A 20,419-nucleotide genomic window follows, 5' to 3' on the forward strand; every position below is an offset into this window, starting at 1 on the left:
TAATGATAATATAATACATAATTATTAAATAGTTATTAATAGCATATTAAAAGCATTTAGCAATATTTTGTAAATAGATATCTTTATTTGCATTTAATAGTATTTTTAAAGTTAAATTGTAAAAACCTTTTCTAGTATTCTAAAGATATCTCGCTTTTAACAATGATTTTAAAGCATTTCGAGAAGCTAAAATACGTTTTAAGAGCATTTTTATGACATCTTAAAAAAATTAGCTTGCCCAGTAAAGTTAGTGAAACCATTTTCTTCTGCTTTTTGAAACCAATAAAAGGCTTTTTCTAAATTCTTTTCTGTTCCTTCTCCATTTACATAACATAAAGCTAAATTATGCATTGAATTAGTGAAACCATTTTCTTCTGCTTTTTGAAACCAATAAAAGGCTTTTTCTAAATTCTTTTCTGTTCCTTCTCCATTTACATAACATAAGGCTAAATTATGCATTGAATTAGTGAAACAATTTTCTGCTGCCTTTTGATACCAATAAAAGGCTTTTTCTAAATTCTTTTCTGTTCCTTCTCCATTTATATAACATAAGGCTAAATTATGCATTGAATTAGTGAAACCATTTTCTTCTGCTTTTTGAAACCAATAAAAGGCTTTTTCTAAATTCTTTTCTGTTCCTTCTCCATTTACATAACATAAGGCTAAATTATGCATTGAGTTAGTGAAACCATTTTCTGCTGCCTTTTGATACCAATAAAAGGCTTTTTCTAAATTCTTTTCTGTTCCTTCTCCATTAATATAACATAAGGCTAAATTATGCATTGAATTAGTGAAACCATTTTCTTCTGCTTTTTGAAACCAATAAAAGGCTTTTTCTAAATTCTTTTCTGTTCCTTCTCCATTTACATAACATAAGGCTAAATTATGCATTGCATGCATACTACCATTTTCTGCTGCTTTTTGATACCAATAAAAGGCTTTTTCTAAATTCTTTTCTGTGCCTTCCCCATTGTAATACCTTTTGGCTAAATTATACATTACTACTTTATTACCATTTTCTGCTGATTTTTCTAAAGAATTAATACATTCTTTACACCATAATCCTTCAGTGAAGGGTTTATTGCAATATGAACAATTTTCAGTGTTTACTATATCAGTAACTGAGATATTAGATTTACTAAATTTGGTTTCCATTTGTTTTTATTTTAGAAATTTATTTTACTAAAAAAATTATTATTTTTCTAGACAAATATTTTTTAGACGAAAATTTTTTCAATATTTCAATGAATGAGTTACTTAAAAGGAATACTTTAACCAAAAGTAGAAGTTACAATAAAAAAAAATATTTTCGGGCCATAATTTTTCCGATGCATTGATCTGCGTTGAGAAATTCCTTTAAAAATACATTATGTAATGATAAAATTTGCCGTTCATGTGATTTAAATAAAAGGAAGTAATTGCATTTTCTTACAAAAATGAATGTATAAAAATACATTAAATTACTATTTAACATATTTATAAAAAAAATTATTGTTAGTTTATAACTCTTTTTTGTTACAGTCTTAAAAATATCATTCGTTAGTAACAAATATATAAATTCTAATATTATTTTACGTTATTTTTTGATCAATATTAAATTTAGTTTTTATTCTATAATATATAAAAAAATTTGACACCATTTAAATTATTAATCATTAAAAATAGATTTATAATGACGATTTCTATTTGTGTTTAAACACGGGTTTCCAAACAAGAAAATTTCCTATGGCGATCATTTAATGTTGGGCAGAATTAAATTTAACGGAAAACAGAAGAAACCCAAAATTTGTTAAATAAGTCAAAATTAACACTAAAAACCAACTTTGATGCTTTAAATAGACTTGCAGAACAGAAAAAAATACTCATACCATACTATGTTCTTTTTAAAATTATATTTATTAAAATTTTTTTTATATGGTGCAAACAGTCTAAAGCCACCACTTTTTATAAAAAAAATTTAATCAATATTTTTAAAAACTTTCTGTAATATTATAGTTTAAACAGTATACTTTTATGTAGTAGAGAGTTTTTTCAAATTGAATTACTGTAGCATAAGATATATAAGTTTTAATTTTGGTTATTTTACTATGTTTTGAATAAATTTGGGTGGAATTTGGCCAGTTTAATACTAATATAATGCAGGCCAAAATTTACAAACTGGCCTAAATTAAAAATTAATATAAAAATATTTTTGTTTAAAATAACTGAATGAGAATTATTTATCTATAAATTCTATTTTTTTGAAACAAATTAAATATATGTTTATTATTCTTAATGGATATAGAAAAGATTTAATGGTATCACAATTTTGTATATAATAAAATAACAGATTCTTTCTGATAGTATGAATTTTATAAATCATTTTAGCCAGAATTAATATTAATTCTGGCTAAAACAATTAGTATTCTATTCTACAAACCCACCTATATATACACTCCCACGTCAAAAGTTTAGCATCTTACAGAAGAAAAATATGATATTAATTGCCTCGTCCCAACAGTAAAATATGGTGGAGGTGGAGTTATGATGTGGGGTGTTTTTCATGGTTTGGGTTGGGTCCCTTGGTGAGGATTGATGGTCGAATTAATAGTCAAAGGTACATAGAAGAGATACTTGGGTATCACGTGATACCATTTTTAGAAAGTTTTGAAGAAGAAAATGGGGACTATCTGTTCCAGCAAGACAATGCACCAATTCACACTAGTGTAAGGACGCGAAATTTTATGGAAGAAAGTGAAATAAATTTGCTACCATGGCCAGGACAAAGTCCTGACCTTTACTCAATTGAACATTTGTGGGATTAGCTCGAGAGACGCATACCAGCAAAGCAAAATAATCCTAAAAATTTAGCAGAATTGGAGGCACTTCTTCAAGAATGTTGGTTAGAAATTCCGAGTGAGGTTTACCAAAAGCTTGTGAAAAGCATGATTCGTAGAATTGATGCGGTCTTAAAAGCTCGTGGGTATCTCACAAGATACTGAGGAATGTTTTTATTATATTTTTATATAGTAGGTTTCGTAAATTAATTTTTTTTATTACATTTTCATTAAAGATTAAGCATTTTTTATTAAAAAACTTTAGCATTATTTTAATTTATAGTTTTGTGAAGTTATGGGCTGGAAATTGTTTTTTTTATTATACATAACAAGAGGTTTAATAAAAAAAAATTTTTTTATAATTTCAATACGAATATTTTCTCTTTTTTTCGATACATTTATTTTCATTATTTTGGTCAGAAGTCGTCACGCTTAGGGGTGGCTTGACGTGTAGTGATAAATTACTTTAGACTCATTTGTATGTTGTCCGTGTAATTGATACTACCGTTTGGTTCTTTCTGTTGCATAAAAATATTTTCATTATTTTTTAAAAAAACTCTTTATTCCTGTAACATTTGGAAAAATTTTTTACGACGACATTGGTTGTTTATAAAAACATTCGCCTCCAACACTTCCAAAAGAGTTTTCACACAACTATAAAATAGAGCTACGACCCGTCAGAATATCAGTATCCGGATCGTACCTAAACAAAAAAATGGTTACCCGATTCCTTAACGGGTATTACCCATTTTTACCCATTTAGCACTTTGCCATATTTGACCGGCTCCTACTAGTGTAAGTAAAAAAAAATAAAAAAAATAATAAAATGTGAAAATTTTGAGAATAAAGTAACTACACTATTTTTTACTATTAAAAAAACTACATCATTTTTAAAAATGCACTATTTTATATTATTGAAAATTCCTCTAAATTTTTCACACTCGTATATCGTCGCGAGTGGTGTAGATTTGCGTAGTTTTTCACACATGTATTATTTTGTAGATCTACGCTTCATGTTTATTTTCATTTTATTCAATTTATTGTTATAGGGTTCAGTCTATTTCACCGATAATTATTTCATCGAAGTTCAACTTACCGACAGTGAGTTAATTTCACTGATAGGAATGTTTAATAAGTATATTAAAAATAAAAGGAAAAAATATACCTTTTGCATGAAAAAAATTACATTTTTATTTAATATAAAGCAAAAAAACGTCTAATTACTAAATAACATTAATAATAATTCATTAAATATTGCAAAGTATTATTAATATATTAATGAACTAATTTTTTGCGAAATATTTTAAAAATCTTTACATTTCAAGAAAAATATTTAATTGTCCAAAGAGTTAGCAAAAGGACTATTTACCGTACTGAACTAACAAAATTTGTTTTTGTCACAATAGACGATTTATGTAACATTACCTATATGACCCCCTGAAATATGTATGCCAAATTAATATACTGTATGACACGTAGATCGACTTAAACGACGTATTAAGAAGAGGACATTATTATTTTGTGAATAGGAATTGCAATTTACAAGCGCTGATCATTTCGCTAAAAATAGAAACTTTCTTAACGTCAGGTTGATCGATTCCAATCCCTGCTTGTGAAACACTTTAAAATTAATTACATATTAGTAAAAACAATAAGGTCTATGAGAATTTTCTTATTTAATCGGAAATTGATTTTTGCAGATCAAATGAGTTACCATTCCGATGAATGAATTTTTAGAAAAAATGGTAAAAATTTATAAATATAGTACTACGAATGAATTGGGATTTACAAGGGCACACTTAAATAAGTTAAATAAAATATACTATTTCACTGAAAATCATTTCACCAACAATCAACTTACCCATCTTACCGACAGTCATCTCACCGAAAATCATCTCACCGAAAATCATTTCATTTCCCTGACAGGGCTGTTTCAATCTCACCGAAAATCATTTCACCGAATTTTAATTTTTTACTGCAATTTAATAATCGATAACATAGCCACAATTATTAATTTAATATTTAATAGTTTTTATTGTGAAATAACATAGTCACATTATTAGTGAATTATTTATTGTAATAGAATTTTATTAATATACACAAAAAAGAAATGTTATGTAATTTATATAATAAAATGTTAATTTTTTGATTCTAATAAAGAAGACCATTATTAGATTTTCTTCGAGGAATAGCTCAATATTCATGTTAATTAATTTATATATTTTATTCATTTTATGTGTAAGTTTTTATTTGTCTTTATTTATGCTATGGAATTTCTAATATATATATAATATTTTAATTATATAAGCATTAAACATAGTAATATTATGAAATTATGCTAGTACGTTTTAGTTCTTTTTCTTGAAACAGCTCAAGTTTTTATTAATTATTATGAGAATTATGTATTTTATTATATATCATGCAAAATATATATAATGAATTTTATGGAATTAACAAGAGGTTATTGTAAAAAATTAAAAACAAATTTTTAATATAGAACGTGTGCACATTATCTTGTTATACTCGGCTTTCATGAGGTCATTTAATAATTTGAATACATAATTAACCGTAGCAGAGTAGCTCGCTGAAAGCATGTTTAAAGCTGCGCAAGGTGCTATGATTTTACTATAGTTTGTCTTTGCCAAACTGTTGCACAAACAATACCTTTTGGACCTGCGACCTATATGAAACCCTATAAGAAATCTGTATATGGAATGGATACGTTTTGTATACATTTTATGTACGTTTCTTACGTTTCTATTGATTCCGTATACAAATTCCGTATATTTAATAAGCAATTCATTTTTGAACATTTTTTTTAAAAAACTAACGTATACGAAATGTATACAGAAAAATTAATAATGCGGAATGTATACGGAATTTTTAAACTTAATATTTTAGAAGATAATTTTACAATCATCCGGTATCATAACCCGTGATCACGTGATTGTTTATTGTTTTGTTGTTATGATACGTTTTTTGTTTTTTATATAACCCCCCTTAACAATTACTTTGATCTTCCTTTCTGTCTTTCCTTTCTTTTGTCTTTTGTTATTTTTTTTTTATTTTAAAAAATTTTTCTTTCTTCGTCACATCCCTTAAAAAGAAATTTTCTTTTCGTCACTCTTTTAAAAAAATTTTTTTTTTCATCACTCTCCTTTAAAAAAATTTTTTTTTTGACTTTACTCTTTTATTCCACACTTACCACCCTTTCCTTTTTTTAAAAAAAAATTTTTTCTTTCTATTTCTTTATAAAAAATTTTTTATTTTTCTAACTTTGACATCCTCCCTTTTAAAAAAAAAATTTTTTTTTAACTTTCCTAACTTCGTCACCCCTCTTTTTAAAGAAAAATATTTTTTTTGATTTGTTCTTTTATTCCCCATTCATTACCCTTTCTTTTTTATTTATATTATCTCTTTTTTTTCATAGGCCAACAGATTTTTTTTGAGAGTTTCTTTTTTCTTTTGTAAGTTTGGTTCAGATTCTGGATTTTTTTCTTGTAAGTTGTTTTGGTTTCCATTTAAGTTAAACATTCTTATATTTCTTTTTTTTTTTGGGTTGTTTGACTCTGAATGAACCTGAACATATTATAGATAATTTAGGCTGCAATAGGTGGTTTTGATAAGGAAGGGAATTTTAATGATGTATTTAATATATTTGTACTTGTTTAATTTTTAATTTTTATTTAATTTAATAAAGTAGAATTAAAATTTATGTAAATACAACTATAATAAACTGTAATATAAATGGTAAATTCAGTAACAAAATCGTATAAATTTCATGATAAAATCAGTGATCAAATCATGTAAATTCCATACGAATCCCGTGTAAATTCCGTATCCTTTCATGATACGTTATTTCTAAGGAAAAAAAATCGTATAAAAACTTTATAAAAAACGTATCCGATTTTTTTATAGGGAAATCGTCATATCGAATTTTTAATATATCGGTATATCGAATACCGGCATATCGAGGTCTGACCGTAAATCTGATACTACCTTTAAACTTTATAATAAACTTGTGATTCATTTTAAAATCAATAATTATGTTACATTTCCATTGTTAGAATTACTGACCGATATACAAATTAATTAAACTTTTGTTATAGGGTAATAAAAGTTAAATTCTTAGAAATTTTAATTATAATATAAAAGTAATGCCAAACTTGATCGATAGTATCGGTTATTGAGATTTTATTAGTAAGTTTACTATAACGAATAAGATTTATTAGTAGTAAGTGAACTGGGGGAATAAAAAAAGTTATAAGCCAAATTTACTATAACGAGCTTCATATAACGAGCGTTGACTGTAATTACTTAAATTTTCCTCCCTTTAAGTATCAAAACATCATTTTACGTAACATCACTTTATATTTTTCTGTAGAATTATGGTAAAATTGTTTAATTAAGTTTAATTACGAGAAAAAATAGTAACATAATATTGAATTTTATAACAGAATGAAAGAAAAAAGAATTTCGAGTACAATAATTTGTGTAAGATGGAAACGATATTGATATCTGTGCCTATTAGGTTTATTTATCTTATTAATCTTTAGCCATTCCGGAATTTTTTTTTTTTCAAATACTTTTCGATTCTTATCAAGCCGAAAAAACTTTTTTTAATTTGTTTTATATTATTGCGGTGGATTTATGAAATTTGGCAAATACCCTTTGCTGCGCCCTCGGGGATTAAAAATTGATTATGAAAACATGTGATATCGATTAAGCTTTTTTCCCTAAAAAGTGTCAAAGAATGACGCGCCTTTAACATTTAGGTTTGGATTGGAGATGCAGGGCCACGGGTAAGCGCTGTTTTTTTATTTTTTTTTCTCTTAAGTTTTTGCATTGCTGCAAAATAATTGAAATAAATATATATATTTTTGTAAGATTGGATTGATTAATTTAATGATTTTATTACGTATTAAATTTTTCAAAATATAAACTTACCTACTCACCTATTTGTATTATTTTTTTGAAATTGAAAGTAAACTTGTAGTTCTAAAATAATTCATTATTAATTAATATATATTAATTATTATTCACTTAAAGAAATTCATGAATTAAGTATTCTCCTACTTTCATACATACATGTATGTTTACTAAATTCATTTAGAAAAATCATTACTATTATTAACATCCACGTATTCTTTTAATCATAGATAAAGCTTTGCTTCATAGTACATTTTTATATATACAGTATATTTTACACCTAATTAAAGGTAGTAATTTGCTATCTTTAATATTAGAACTGAAATATATTTAATTCTGTAGAATTATAATATATCATCAGATAATCAATTATCAATACCTTTCATTGTATAACTGATAATATGTTAGACATCTGATGGTTCCAATTGTATAACTTTATTAAGATCCAACAAAACATTATCATATTCTTGAAAAATATAATACGCAATACTTTGCAGAAACTTTTAAAATCGAAACCATATTGACCATGTCAAAATTTTTATCATAGGAATTATAATCAAGATCTGCATCAAGCGTCGCAAGTGGTTTGGTAGGCTCATAAATCCACTGTTTGGTATAGATAGCCTCAAATCTTTACCAACTAATAAATGCCGTATCGCAAATAAGATGGTGTAATATTTTAATAAATCCAAACCCTACGTTCTTTAGATTTGTTCGGGTACAATGTTCTCGTATTCGCTTATAAATCGTTGGCGATCACTTAACTGCGTAGTAACAAATCCATGGCGAAATGTACCGTAACCCAAATCGGTATCCATAGGTTCCTGCAAATTAGCTCTTTTGTTTTTTTATTTTTTCAGTTTATTTTTAGACCGAATTTTTTTTTTCAATTATTATTTTAGTTTTTTTTTAAATTGATTTTTTTTTTAAATTTCTTTTTCCCTGTAAAAAAGTCGATCCGTTTTTTTATATTCTGTCTTTTTTCCGTAAAAGGCTCATATTTTCGGAATTAATAACCTTGTATCACGGAATTTATCGAATTATTTACATTTTCCGTGAATGGAACCGGGAAAGGCTCATTTTTGCGGAGTTTTTACAGAAATAACGGATAAAATTTTTTATAGAGTTTCAGTTTGATTTTTCTATCGTATAACTGAAAATCAAAATCGGTATCAGGACATTTCGCCGAAAGCCATTTCGCCGAAAAATAATCTCTGGCCTGAGTTATTTATAATTTTGCATAATGTTGGCCCTATTTTTCGGAGAAATGTCCTTTCAGCGAAAATGGCTTTTGGCGAAATGTACCGTAACCTTTTTTTTTCAATTTTTATTTTGGTTTTTTTTTAAAATTGATTTTTTTTTTAATTACTTTTTCCCCGTAAAAAATGTCGATCCGTTTTTTTATATTCCGTCTTTTTTCCGTAAAAGACTCATATTTCCGGAATTAATAACCTTATATCACGGAATTTATCAAATTATTTACATTTTCCGTGAATGGAACCGAGAAAGGCTCAATTTTACGGAGTTTTTACAGAAATAACGGATAAAAATTTTTATAGAGTTTCAGTTTGATTTTTCTATCGTATAACTGAAAATCGGTATCAGGACATTTCGCCGAAAGCCATTTCGCCGAAAAATAATCTCAGGCCTGAGTTATTTATAATTCTGCATAATGTTGGCCCTATTTTTCGGCGAAATGTCCTTTCGGCGAAAATGGCTTTCGGCAAAATGTACCGTAACCTTTTTTTTTCAATTTTTATTTTGGTTTTTTTTTAAAATTGATTTTTTTTTTAATTACTTTTTCCCCGTAAAAAATGTCGATCCGTTTTTTTATATTCCGTCTTTTTTCCGCAAAAGACTCATATTTCCGGAATTAATAACCTTATATCACGGAATTTATCAAATTATTTACATTTTCCGTGAATGGAACCGAGAAAGGCTCATTTTTACGGAGTTTTTACAGAAATAACGGATAAAATTTTTTATAGAGTTTCAGTTTGATTTTTCTATCGTATAACTGAAAATCTTTCTTTTAATTTTCTTTTCTATTTTTAAACCAATTTTTTTTAATTTTTATTCCTTTATAATAGACCTATACTATTTTTGTTATATAATTTTTTCATTTAATTTTATATATTTTTCTATTAATAAGTACATTATTAAAATTATTCTTTTTTTTTTAGACTTCAGAGATCGGATTGATGTTGCGGTGTTATAGTAAGCACCTTTTTTTTCAATCCTCATTTTCAATAATAATATTTTTCCATATCTAGTATTTTTTGCTAATTTTTTTCCATCCTTTCCCTCTTTAGATTTGGATTAGTATTGACGAAAATTACATCTGCTAATATATCGGGATTGTCGGGAATTATCCTTCGGGATTCAATGTTTTATTTTATTCCATTGTTCCACATTAAATGCAATTTCGGAAATGTATTTTAATTCGTAAATACCGAAACGACCATCAGGATTTTATTTGTCCTACATTAAAAATCAAAATATATATGGTCATTGATCTTCGATATTTTAACCATTTATAAACAAAATGATCTAACATGACAAACATTTGCAAATGTGGGACAAATATTAACGTTGCTTTATACAGTTGGATTTAGTTAATAAGCTATGAAGAGTCCAATCACTGAAAGTGTCCAATTATTAAGAATTATTTACAGGATAATTTATCAAATCTGTCGATATAAAGAAAAAGTGTGATGATTTACTATTAATGAATTTCAATAAAGATGCCATCATAACTCCAAAAAATGTATAAAAGAACGTGTTTTTTTCTCTGTCAGCATTTCATTCTTTTACACTAAAACATTATACTAAAACATTTCCTCTGTAAAGCAATAAGCAATGCAGCAGCAAATTATTCCCTCAAGTTGCAAAGCAACTCCTACCAAATACACGCATAACTCCTTTTCGCATCTTTTACAACACACATTATCCTTCAAGTTAATTACTTTAATCTCTTTAATCTTTTTATCAGTATTAATCGAAGCTGCTCCAGTACCAAATACTCTTGGTGCCATTACATCAATCCCTAATTTAATAAGCTTTGCTAATTACGCTGCTGCTGCTTATGTTAAGGTTCCTCTTCAAAATTGGGACTGTGGAGAAGTCTGTCTGGCAACTAAGGGTACCCAATTAGTTAAAGATTTTAACAACCCTCGGCTTAATACAAGGGGTATTTTATATTATTACTGTGCCACACATCGTTAACTTTTTGCGTTTACTAACAAAATAATAAATATGTAGGTTACATAGCCAAGGATCCAGAAAAAAAATTAATCGTCGTAGCATTTAGAGGAACGGTACCAGGAAGTATTAAAAATTACATTTCTGACTTTATCATTTATCACGACGCTTGGGAAGGTTCACCTGGTTTGGTACACCATGGATTTCTTAATGCTTGGGAACAAATTCAACCCCAAGTTACCGATGATCTTTTAAAATTAATCCGAGAAAATCCCGATTTCAGTGTCGGATTTACGGGTCACAGTTTAGGAGCTGGTAAGTTCAATAAATTAAAAAAAAATTACATATTTAATTATAACTTTCTAACAGTCTTTTTTTTTACTATAGCACTTACTACATTTGCGGCATTAGATGCTATGCATAAAGCGCCAGAATTAGCTAAAAATGAAAAAATGTTTATTTCTACATTTGGTCAACCAAGAGTGGGTGATGAAAAATTTGCTAAATTTGTTGATGAGAACATAAAAGCAGTAAGAACTATAGTTCGTGGTGATCCAATTACTCGTTTGCCTCCAACATGGCCAATTCCATTTATTGGGTCCTATAGACATTTTGGTGAAGAATTATATATAAATAATCCTGATCAAGATCCAGCTGCCTTTATTGAATGTAGAGCTGAAGATCCACAATGTTCTGAATCGGTATCTCTTGGTCAGTTAAGCCTAAAGTATCATTCGGGTCCCTATTATGGTGTTAATATGAGAGATGCTAATAGAGGGCCCAATGATGAAGATGATGAAAATTACGATTACTCAGCTGATCCTTATTTCAATTATGACCCAAATTACAATTATGGGGGAGCTATGGGAGTTAACGGTATTGATGGTGCTAAGGGAGTTAACGGTACTAAGGAAGTTAACGCTACTAAGGAAGTTAACGGTACCAAGGGAGTTAACGGAGTTGACAGAGCTAAAGGTTATAGATAGATTAAATTTTTTATTTTTAGATTTAAAGTAGATAATAATAATGTAATTTAATTAATTTAATTAATTTGTTGACTTAAAATTAAAAATACATAATAATGTAATTTAATTGATTTTTTTTTAATTGATTTGTTTTATCGCCGTTATCGAATTACTTTAAAACTGCAATTGTCGATTATTGCCTTAATAAAATAAAGAATCACTTGTACTACTACAAACTACAAAAAGTATAATGCGCCATACTGTTCAAAAATCCCGGGTGGCCACTCTGGATGCATCCAGGGTAGCTACCCGGGATCAATCCAGGATTTACCCTGGATTATCAAACGCCGTACTGTTCAAAAATCCAGGATGACCCGGGATTTTTGAACATTTACCCTGGATGCAAACATTACCCTGGATGATCATTGAATTTCTATACATATCACCGGTCACGTGATATATCACATTTGCAAAAAAATTTTCGCAATATTTTTTATATTATTAATAAAAAACATAGCGAAAATTTTTTTAATAACGCCAATTGATTGTCATAGATATAATAAAATCTTTCAGAAATTTTTTCTTTAAAAAATTTTTTTTTCTAATAATAGGTATAATACGTAAGACAGATATTGTATAAATAAAATTTTCTAATAGTATCAATAGATATAACAGAAATTTTTTCTAAATTTTTTTTTTCTAATAGAATTTTCTGATTTATTTTTTTAACAATGCCAATAGATTGCTATAGATCTTTTGGAATTTTTTTTTGAATTTTTTTTTCTAATAATGGGTATAATACATAAGATGAATATTGTATAATAAAATTTTCTATTTTTTTTTTTAATAATGCCAATAGACCGTTATAGACATAACAGAATCATTCGGAATTTTTTTCTAAATTTTTCTAATAATAATAACAATAAATCATATAATACATAAGACAGATATTGTATAAATAAAAATTCTGATTTATTTTTTAATAATGCCAATAGATCGTTATAGATCTTTTGGAAATTTTTTTTTCTAATAATGGGTATAATATATATACGTAAGATGGATATTGTATAAATAAAATTTCCAATTTTTTTTTATAATGCCAATAGATCGTTATAGATATAATAGAATCTTTTAGAAATTTTTTTTTAACAATTTTTTTTTTTTAATAATAGATATAATATATAAGATGCTATAGATCGTTATAGATAAGTATAACAAAATTTTTCAGAAATTTTTTCAAATTTTTTTTTCTAATAATAACAATAGATCGTATAATAAATACATAAGGCAGATATTGTATAAACAAACAAAATTTTCTGATTTTTTTTTTAATAATGCCAATAGATCGCTATAGAATTTCAGAAATTTTATCATAGGACAAAGCCCTCAATAATGAACGCATATTTCTAGTTAAATGTTGCCAACCATTTTTTAAGTGATTTAATATAAAAAACATTTCGCAACATTTATTTTATATTATTATTGATAAAAATATTGCGAAACGTTTTTTTAAGTGTTTTAATATACTGTAAATCACGTAGATCATTTTCATATTAAACAAATTTTGTGTCATTTCGTAATTAAAGTTATTTTTTTTAAATTAAATATTTTAATTTTTTTTTATGGTTATTTGAATTAAGTATTATGCATTTATAATTTCTTAAAAAATTATAATATTAAAAAAAAATATATATATATTATTCATTAAAAAACGTTTATTGTTTATCTTTAGGCTACTGATTAAACTAATTAACTATATTAAAAATTCAAAATAATTATACAAATATTTTTCTTTTATAAAATACTTTAACATTACTTATCCCTTAAAGTGTTTTGCAGCTAAATTTGGCTGCGATTTACCATTACTCATGTGCCGATCTAAACTGTAATACAATGAAATTCCATGGAATCCTCTGCGGAAATCCTGAAAATTCCGCGGAATTTAGAACAATAGCTATCATTTAAGGGATACTCAAAAATAGGATTAAAAATATATAGATCTTTTTTTTTGACCAGCATTAAAGCTAATTTCTAGTATTTTACCAGCATTAAGAAAATTAAGCAAATCATTTATTTAAAATATGTGATGATTTTCTATGACTGTTATAACTAAAATTATATTAAAATAAAAGATACATATAAAATATATAAAATAAGGTAAAAAAATAAATTAAAATAAAATTTTTTTTTTCAGTTTACAAATTTACTATGAAATAATTTACAATGTTTATTAAACTGATTAAAACTTATTAGACTAAAATTTTTAATATTTAAAAGTTATAAAAATATTTTAGAACTCTATAAATAATAAAAACTATACCAAGAAAAAGTGTTACATTATATAAACACGATGTTATTCTTGATTAAAATTTTTGAAATTAACAATATTTAGGCCGGCATTATAAAATTGGCCAGCATTAAGAAATTTTTGGCCAGAATTACGATTTAATAATTGGCAATTTAAAAAAGTTTAATATGTACTTTATATTTAAAGGCAATAATATATTATAAATTTTGTTATAATATAAAAAATATTTCCTCTGACTGTTATATTATTATTGATAAAAAACGTTGCGAAACGTTTTTTTTCTGAGTGTTTTAATATAAAAAATGTTTAGTATTGATAAAAAACGTTGTAAAACGTTTTTTTTTTTTAAGTGTTTTAATATAAAAAAACGTTTCGCACCGTTTTCTTATATTATTATTGATGAAAACATAGCGAAACGTTTTGCAATATATTTTTTTTATATTATAAAATATTAATTCAATTGATATTTGGAGCTTTTCCACAGATAGTAGGTTAATATATAGGAGGCAGTCAGTAGAAAAGGGGGAAATTACCACTATGATAAAACTTAGTAAGACAATGATTGTTCATTATGTGATTAGTAATGGGCAGTTTTCCCCCTTTTCTACTGACCGCCTCCCATATGTTAATGAGAAATGATATTCAAAAATAAAATGAACGTAATACGTAAAAAAAAATAGACGTAAAAAAATAAAACTAACAATGAAATTGTGATTAATTTAGTAAAGTTCAATAATATGATGTTTCATAATTTAACTTATCATTTACTTGTATTTTATTTTAATATTTATTTTAAAAAAATTCATTATTATTTATATATTCAATTAGTTAGAATAAAAAATTTATCTTCCATAGTTTTATTTTTCATATTAAGGTAGGTTTTACTACAGAGTTTATTCTATCTTTTATTCATTTATTTAATTAATAAATTAATTAAATTAATTAAAATAAAATAAGTATGAGAATCTTTACCCTAAATTCTGAAAATTGGGGAAATCCACATGATACTGTATAGCGATCTGCGTATGGGGTATGGTTCAAAATCCCAAAAAAGGGGGTATAACATTAATTCTTCGCCATGACAAAGTTTTTTCATAAATACTACTAACAAAAAACATATTTACCAAAAAAATATGCTCAACTTGATTCTTGATTCCACTCTAGCTTTATTATAAACCCAATTTGAGACCATCCAAATTAAGTCCCAAAAATTAGGACCAATCTAGTAGTAAAAGTAAGGCGCTTGCTAAAAAGTTTTGAAGAATCATGCCATGATTGAAGCGTACGGCTAATGAGTTTCAATTTAGGAAGTTCAATTGACAATTCATTCAGATTTGGGATATTCGTTTCAGACTGAAAGACATCCACGTGTTGAAACACTTATTTTTATCTTTTTATTCTCGTTTATTAGATCTTTTCATTTTATAATTGGTGAATATGAGATTTACTGCAAATCTTATAAAATGAATGAATATATAAATATTTTTAATTTTTAATTTTTTTTGAAAGATAATCCGTTTTTAAGATGATTTTTTATATAAGGACAATATTTAGGATTAAGTCATCAATAAATTTGATTATAAAGAAATCATTTATCCTAACAAACTAACAGATATCTCATTAATCATGAACCGAAATTTTATTTTTGTTTTTATTTTGTTAGCCACTCTTTCCATGGTTAATGCTATTCCACTTCAGAAAAGAGCAACTGTATTTGGAAAATGTCCTCCCATACCTGATTTACCTACTCAACCAGAAGAAATCTCTGTATCAATTTCACCTGATCCTGTCGTTCCTGGACAAACTGATACTTTTACTGTTTCCGGAACACTATCGAAAGAAATCACCGATGAATACAAGCTTGTTATCGCATTGGCTGATCTTTCAGGAAAAACTTACGCTGCTTATTTTGAGGATATGCCTCCAACTAAACCCAATACCCCATTTAATGTAGTAAAAACAGAATCAATACCAGAAGATTTACCTCAATCATACGCTATTGGGGTTGGTGTTACAACATTAGCTAATCCACCTGATGTTATTGGCTGTGCATTGGCAGTTGTTGGTGGTTCCTCGTCTAATATCGCTTCATTTCCTATCGCTATCCCATAAATTTTTACAAATCTTTTTTTAATAATTTACTTTTTTTTTCTTAATAATTTACTTTTTATAATCTTACATATTTATTAAATCAAAATTTATGTTATTAATAAGATTTATTTGATTAATTTGATCTAAAACAGTTGAAAGTTCATTTGTTCACTTCATTTTACTAAGTAATAAATTTCTAATAAATTAATGAAATAAAATTCGTTGCATAAGTTGTGTGCTAACCTTAATCTATTTTTCCCCGAAAAACGTGAGAAAAATGTGGAAGAGCGTCTACTGGCATATAAGCCAATACATTGCAGAAACCCAATATTTTTAAACAACGTTGACACTGCGCCAAAATCACATGATTCATCCGTTATTTTGTGCGTTGTTATTGAGCAAATCGTTCCGTAACCTAAACAATCATTGTCGGACTGATTCCCAACAACATTCATTTTCCCGACGTAACCTTTTCCTCCCGACAGGGCAAAATATTTTCCCGAATAGCATATTTTCCTGACATGACATTTTCCCGAATTCAATTTATGAAAATGTAAAGTTGGTTGGGTATATAGTGTGACCGTGAAAATAGTCTTTTAACCATTTTCAATAGTTGTGATGATTAGATTATTCTTTTCTAGATTATTTAAGAGGAATTGCGCATACTATTTCTCTTTAATTTTTTTCAATTTGTAAGTTTTTACTTATAATACTTTATTAAATTTATAGTAAATATGGTTCCTTTCGTCTGTTTAATTTGTTTAATTTGGGTGTTTTAATTATGTTATGTATAAGAAAACATTGAGGATATTTTTAATGTTATTTACAATAAATAAAGAAATAATAAAATTTATAAAATAGCTGCTTTATTACTGTAATTGAATTTTAATTTTATTAAAGGTATAAATTAATAAAAATAAAAATAAATTACGTAAGTTTAGTATAATACTAGCAGTCACCCGTTTGCGTTTACCTTTTTTTTGTTTGTTTGTTTGCTTTTTTTTTTCTGCATAAATAAATTATTTTTGATAATAAAGGGCGTACGAAGAATTTTTAAATTGTTTAATTGATTTTTGTAATCAAAAGGTAAATGTTTATTTAGATGAAGCTTTTAAAAAATTCTGTTATATTGTACAATTTCTATTTTGGTTTATTTATGCAAATACTTTTATTTTTACCAAATAAATAAAAATAAATAACTATTAATAATTAAATAATAATAATAATAATAATAAATTTGTAAAATTATGCGACTTTAAATAACCAAACAACGAATAATGATTAAACGACGCCATAATCAATTTATTACATCACGTGACAATCGTGACATGTACGTGAAATGTAAACTAAATACAAAATCTAATTGATCGATAAGCATGCGGGACATAACGACATTGCATCTGAAACGGTCCTACGCTACGCTTTGGACAATAAAAAAATAATAATTAAATAAAGAATATAAAATCTTTGGGAGATAGAAAATGGCATCTAATCTAAAGAAAGCGAGTAAGGGAAAAATTACTAGTATCAATAAATTGTTGAAAAAGTTATAAATAATAAATCAGCTTTTTCTGAGGACATTATATGGATAATTAAAAAAATTCCATGCCAATTCTACATAAAGTTAGTAAACCACAATGTATAAAACACGAATTTTTTTTTACCTGCATTTTTACTTATAAACGCGTATAAAAACGTGCATAATGTATTTATTTGTTTATTTATTTAACACAAGACATATCATTGTAAATTACATGATAAATACATGGATAAGATAATTAAATCATAAAGTACTATCTAAGAATCTACAAACGCCCCTTGAGAGACCACCTGCCTAATTTTATAAGTCAAGAGTGCTGGTTCAAGACCTATGTTAAATGAAGAGAATCGAAATCGAACCTGAATCTATAGATAAAGAAAAAAATTAGAAAAAGAAGTGGAATAATGAAGACTAAAATTATTAAAATGTTCCCTATAATTAAAAAATAATAAATTTTGATAAGATTAAAATGAGAAAGCCATGATCCAGCGTGTAAAAAGTTGCTCGAGGAAAAAATTAGATATTGCATTAATTCTCGAAAAAACCCAAATTCATGTTTAAATTTTTAGAAATATATGGAAGACCTGATGTCAGTTGTGATGAGTTATTCGATCTACGTCGTGTTAGGGGATTGACGTCTATCGAGGTTATCCTGATCGTAATTCCAATCCATTTAAGAAACTCCAAGTTTCAGCAAAGAATTTGTTCAGGTATTTCTTTTTCATTTTTTTAGAAATATTTAATGTTTTGTCACTGTATTTGTTCCAGATTGATGTATTGAAATTATCATAACAGTATTCCATAATTTTGACACAACACTACATACGAGTATTTTTGGATTTAATGAAAAATGCTAGGTGATGTTAGCGGTGTGAAAGTTTAGAATTGATAAATGTGTTGTGAGAGAATTTGAAGATCGATCAAAGTATCAAGTCGAATGTAAATTTTTCGAAGTCGTGTACATAAAATAAATGTTCATTATCCATGTCGGTCCGGGCACTTTTGTTGGTCATGATATAAATTTGGAAAAAATCATTTTTGAACATCGGTCGTTGGTAACGAGTGAGCAAGTCTATTGAATTTAATGGACAAGAAACTGTTAGTGCGGATAACAGCTGTAGTCAAGCATTTAACAAATCAGGATTTAACATTGTATAAGTTATTTTATTACATATTCGCAGGTGTCATCATAGCTGAAATGCTAAAAAAACACCACATTCAACCGATCAACAAAGGTTCTAACCTTACATTTCATGTCTCAAGTGTCTAGGTTATATCCTTCGTGGTCCGCCCATGGTTTTAACCCATGTCCATGATATACTTTGACTTGTCATGCTGTGTCATAGAAACAAATCATGCTAATTAATTTAATCCAACAATATATGATTATACTCACTTATAGTCATATACGGACATTTATGTCCATGATATTTGTTGATAATGCTCCTTGTCAGATATGGCTGTGATATTTGTTGTCAATTGCTCATGATGATACTCCTTGTCAGATACGGACATTTATGTCTGTAATATTTGTTGATGACACTCCTTGTCAGATATGACCATGATATTTGTTGTCAATTGCTCATAATGATGCTCCTTGTCAGGTATGGACATTTATGTCCGTGATATTTGTTGATGATGCTTCTTGTCATATACGACCATGATATTTGTTGTCAATTGCTCATGATGATACTACTTGTCAGGTACGGACATTTATGTCCGTGATTTTTGTTGATGATGCTCCTTGTCAGATATGACCATGATATTTGTTGTCAATTGCTTATAATGATACTCCTTGTCAGGTACGGACATTTATGTCCGTGATATTTGTTAATGATGCTCCTTGTCATATACGACCATGATATTTGTTGTCAATTGCTCATGATGATACTACTTGTCAGGTATGGACATTTATGTCCGTGATATTTGTTAATGATGCTCCTTGTTATATGCGACCATGATATTTGTTGTCAATTGCTCATGATGATACTACTTGTCAGGTACGGACATTTATGTCCGTAATATTTGTTGATGATGCTCCTTGTCATATACGACCATGATATTTGTTGTCAATTGCTCATGATGATACTACTTGTCAGGTATGGACATTTATGTCTGTGATATTTGTTAATGATGCTCCTTGTCATATACGACCATGATATTTGTTGTCAATTGCTCATGATGATACTACTTGTCAGGTACGGACATTTATGTCCGTAATATTTGTTGATGATGCTCCTTGTCATATACGACCATGATATTTGTTGTCAATTGCTCATGATGATACTACTTGTCAGGTACAGACATTTATGTCTGTGATATTTATGATAACCTTTGTCAAGCACAGACATTTATGTCCATGATATTTATGATAACCTTTGTCAAGCACAGACATTAAGTCCATGATATTTGTGATAACCTTTGTCAAGCACAGACATTTATGTCTGTGATATTTATTATGCTTATCCTTTGTCTTATAATAACCTTTGTCAAGCACAAACATTATTTATGTCCATGATTTTTGATTTTTTGCACCCATCCATCCAGTATTTTAATTATAAATAAGACA

At 27.1% G+C, this 20,419-nt stretch overlaps 3 protein-coding genes across 3 annotated transcripts; 2 read left to right on the top strand and 1 right to left on the bottom strand.

Annotated features, from left to right (window-relative positions):
* Positions 1-59: 59 nt before the first annotated feature.
* On the bottom strand, positions 60-1,223 carry OCT59_006848 (uncharacterized protein). Its single transcript, XM_066149815.1, has one exon. The coding sequence runs from the start codon at positions 1,153-1,155 to the stop codon at positions 211-213; it is 945 nt and encodes a 314-aa protein (XP_065998340.1). The 5' UTR covers positions 1,156-1,223; the 3' UTR covers positions 60-210.
* Positions 1,224-10,604: 9,381 nt separating this feature from the next.
* OCT59_006849 (uncharacterized protein) lies at positions 10,605-11,932 on the top strand (the record flags this gene model as incomplete). Its single annotated transcript, XM_025329682.1, has 3 exons — positions 10,605-10,935; positions 11,007-11,261; positions 11,334-11,932. The coding sequence occupies 3 exons, from the start codon at positions 10,605-10,607 to the stop codon at positions 11,930-11,932; spliced, it is 1,185 nt and encodes a 394-aa protein (XP_025165021.1).
* A 3,913-nt stretch (positions 11,933-15,845) lies between these two features.
* Positions 15,846-16,331, top strand: OCT59_006850 (uncharacterized protein; the record flags this gene model as incomplete). The annotated part of the gene is made up of 1 exon (XM_025328821.2): positions 15,846-16,331. The coding sequence occupies one exon, from the start codon at positions 15,846-15,848 to the stop codon at positions 16,329-16,331; it is 486 nt and encodes a 161-aa protein (XP_025165020.2).
* Between the last annotated feature and the right edge of the window lie 4,088 nt (positions 16,332-20,419).

This window comes from Rhizophagus irregularis, chromosome 15, assembly GCF_026210795.1.
Source record: "Rhizophagus irregularis chromosome 15, complete sequence".
Taxonomy (NCBI): domain Eukaryota; kingdom Fungi; phylum Glomeromycota; class Glomeromycetes; order Glomerales; family Glomeraceae; genus Rhizophagus; species Rhizophagus irregularis.

Coding starts and splice junctions, on each gene's coding strand:
- OCT59_006848 (XM_066149815.1), bottom strand. CDS start 1,155: ATGGAAACCAAATTTAGTAAATCTAATATCTCAGTTACTGATATAGTA.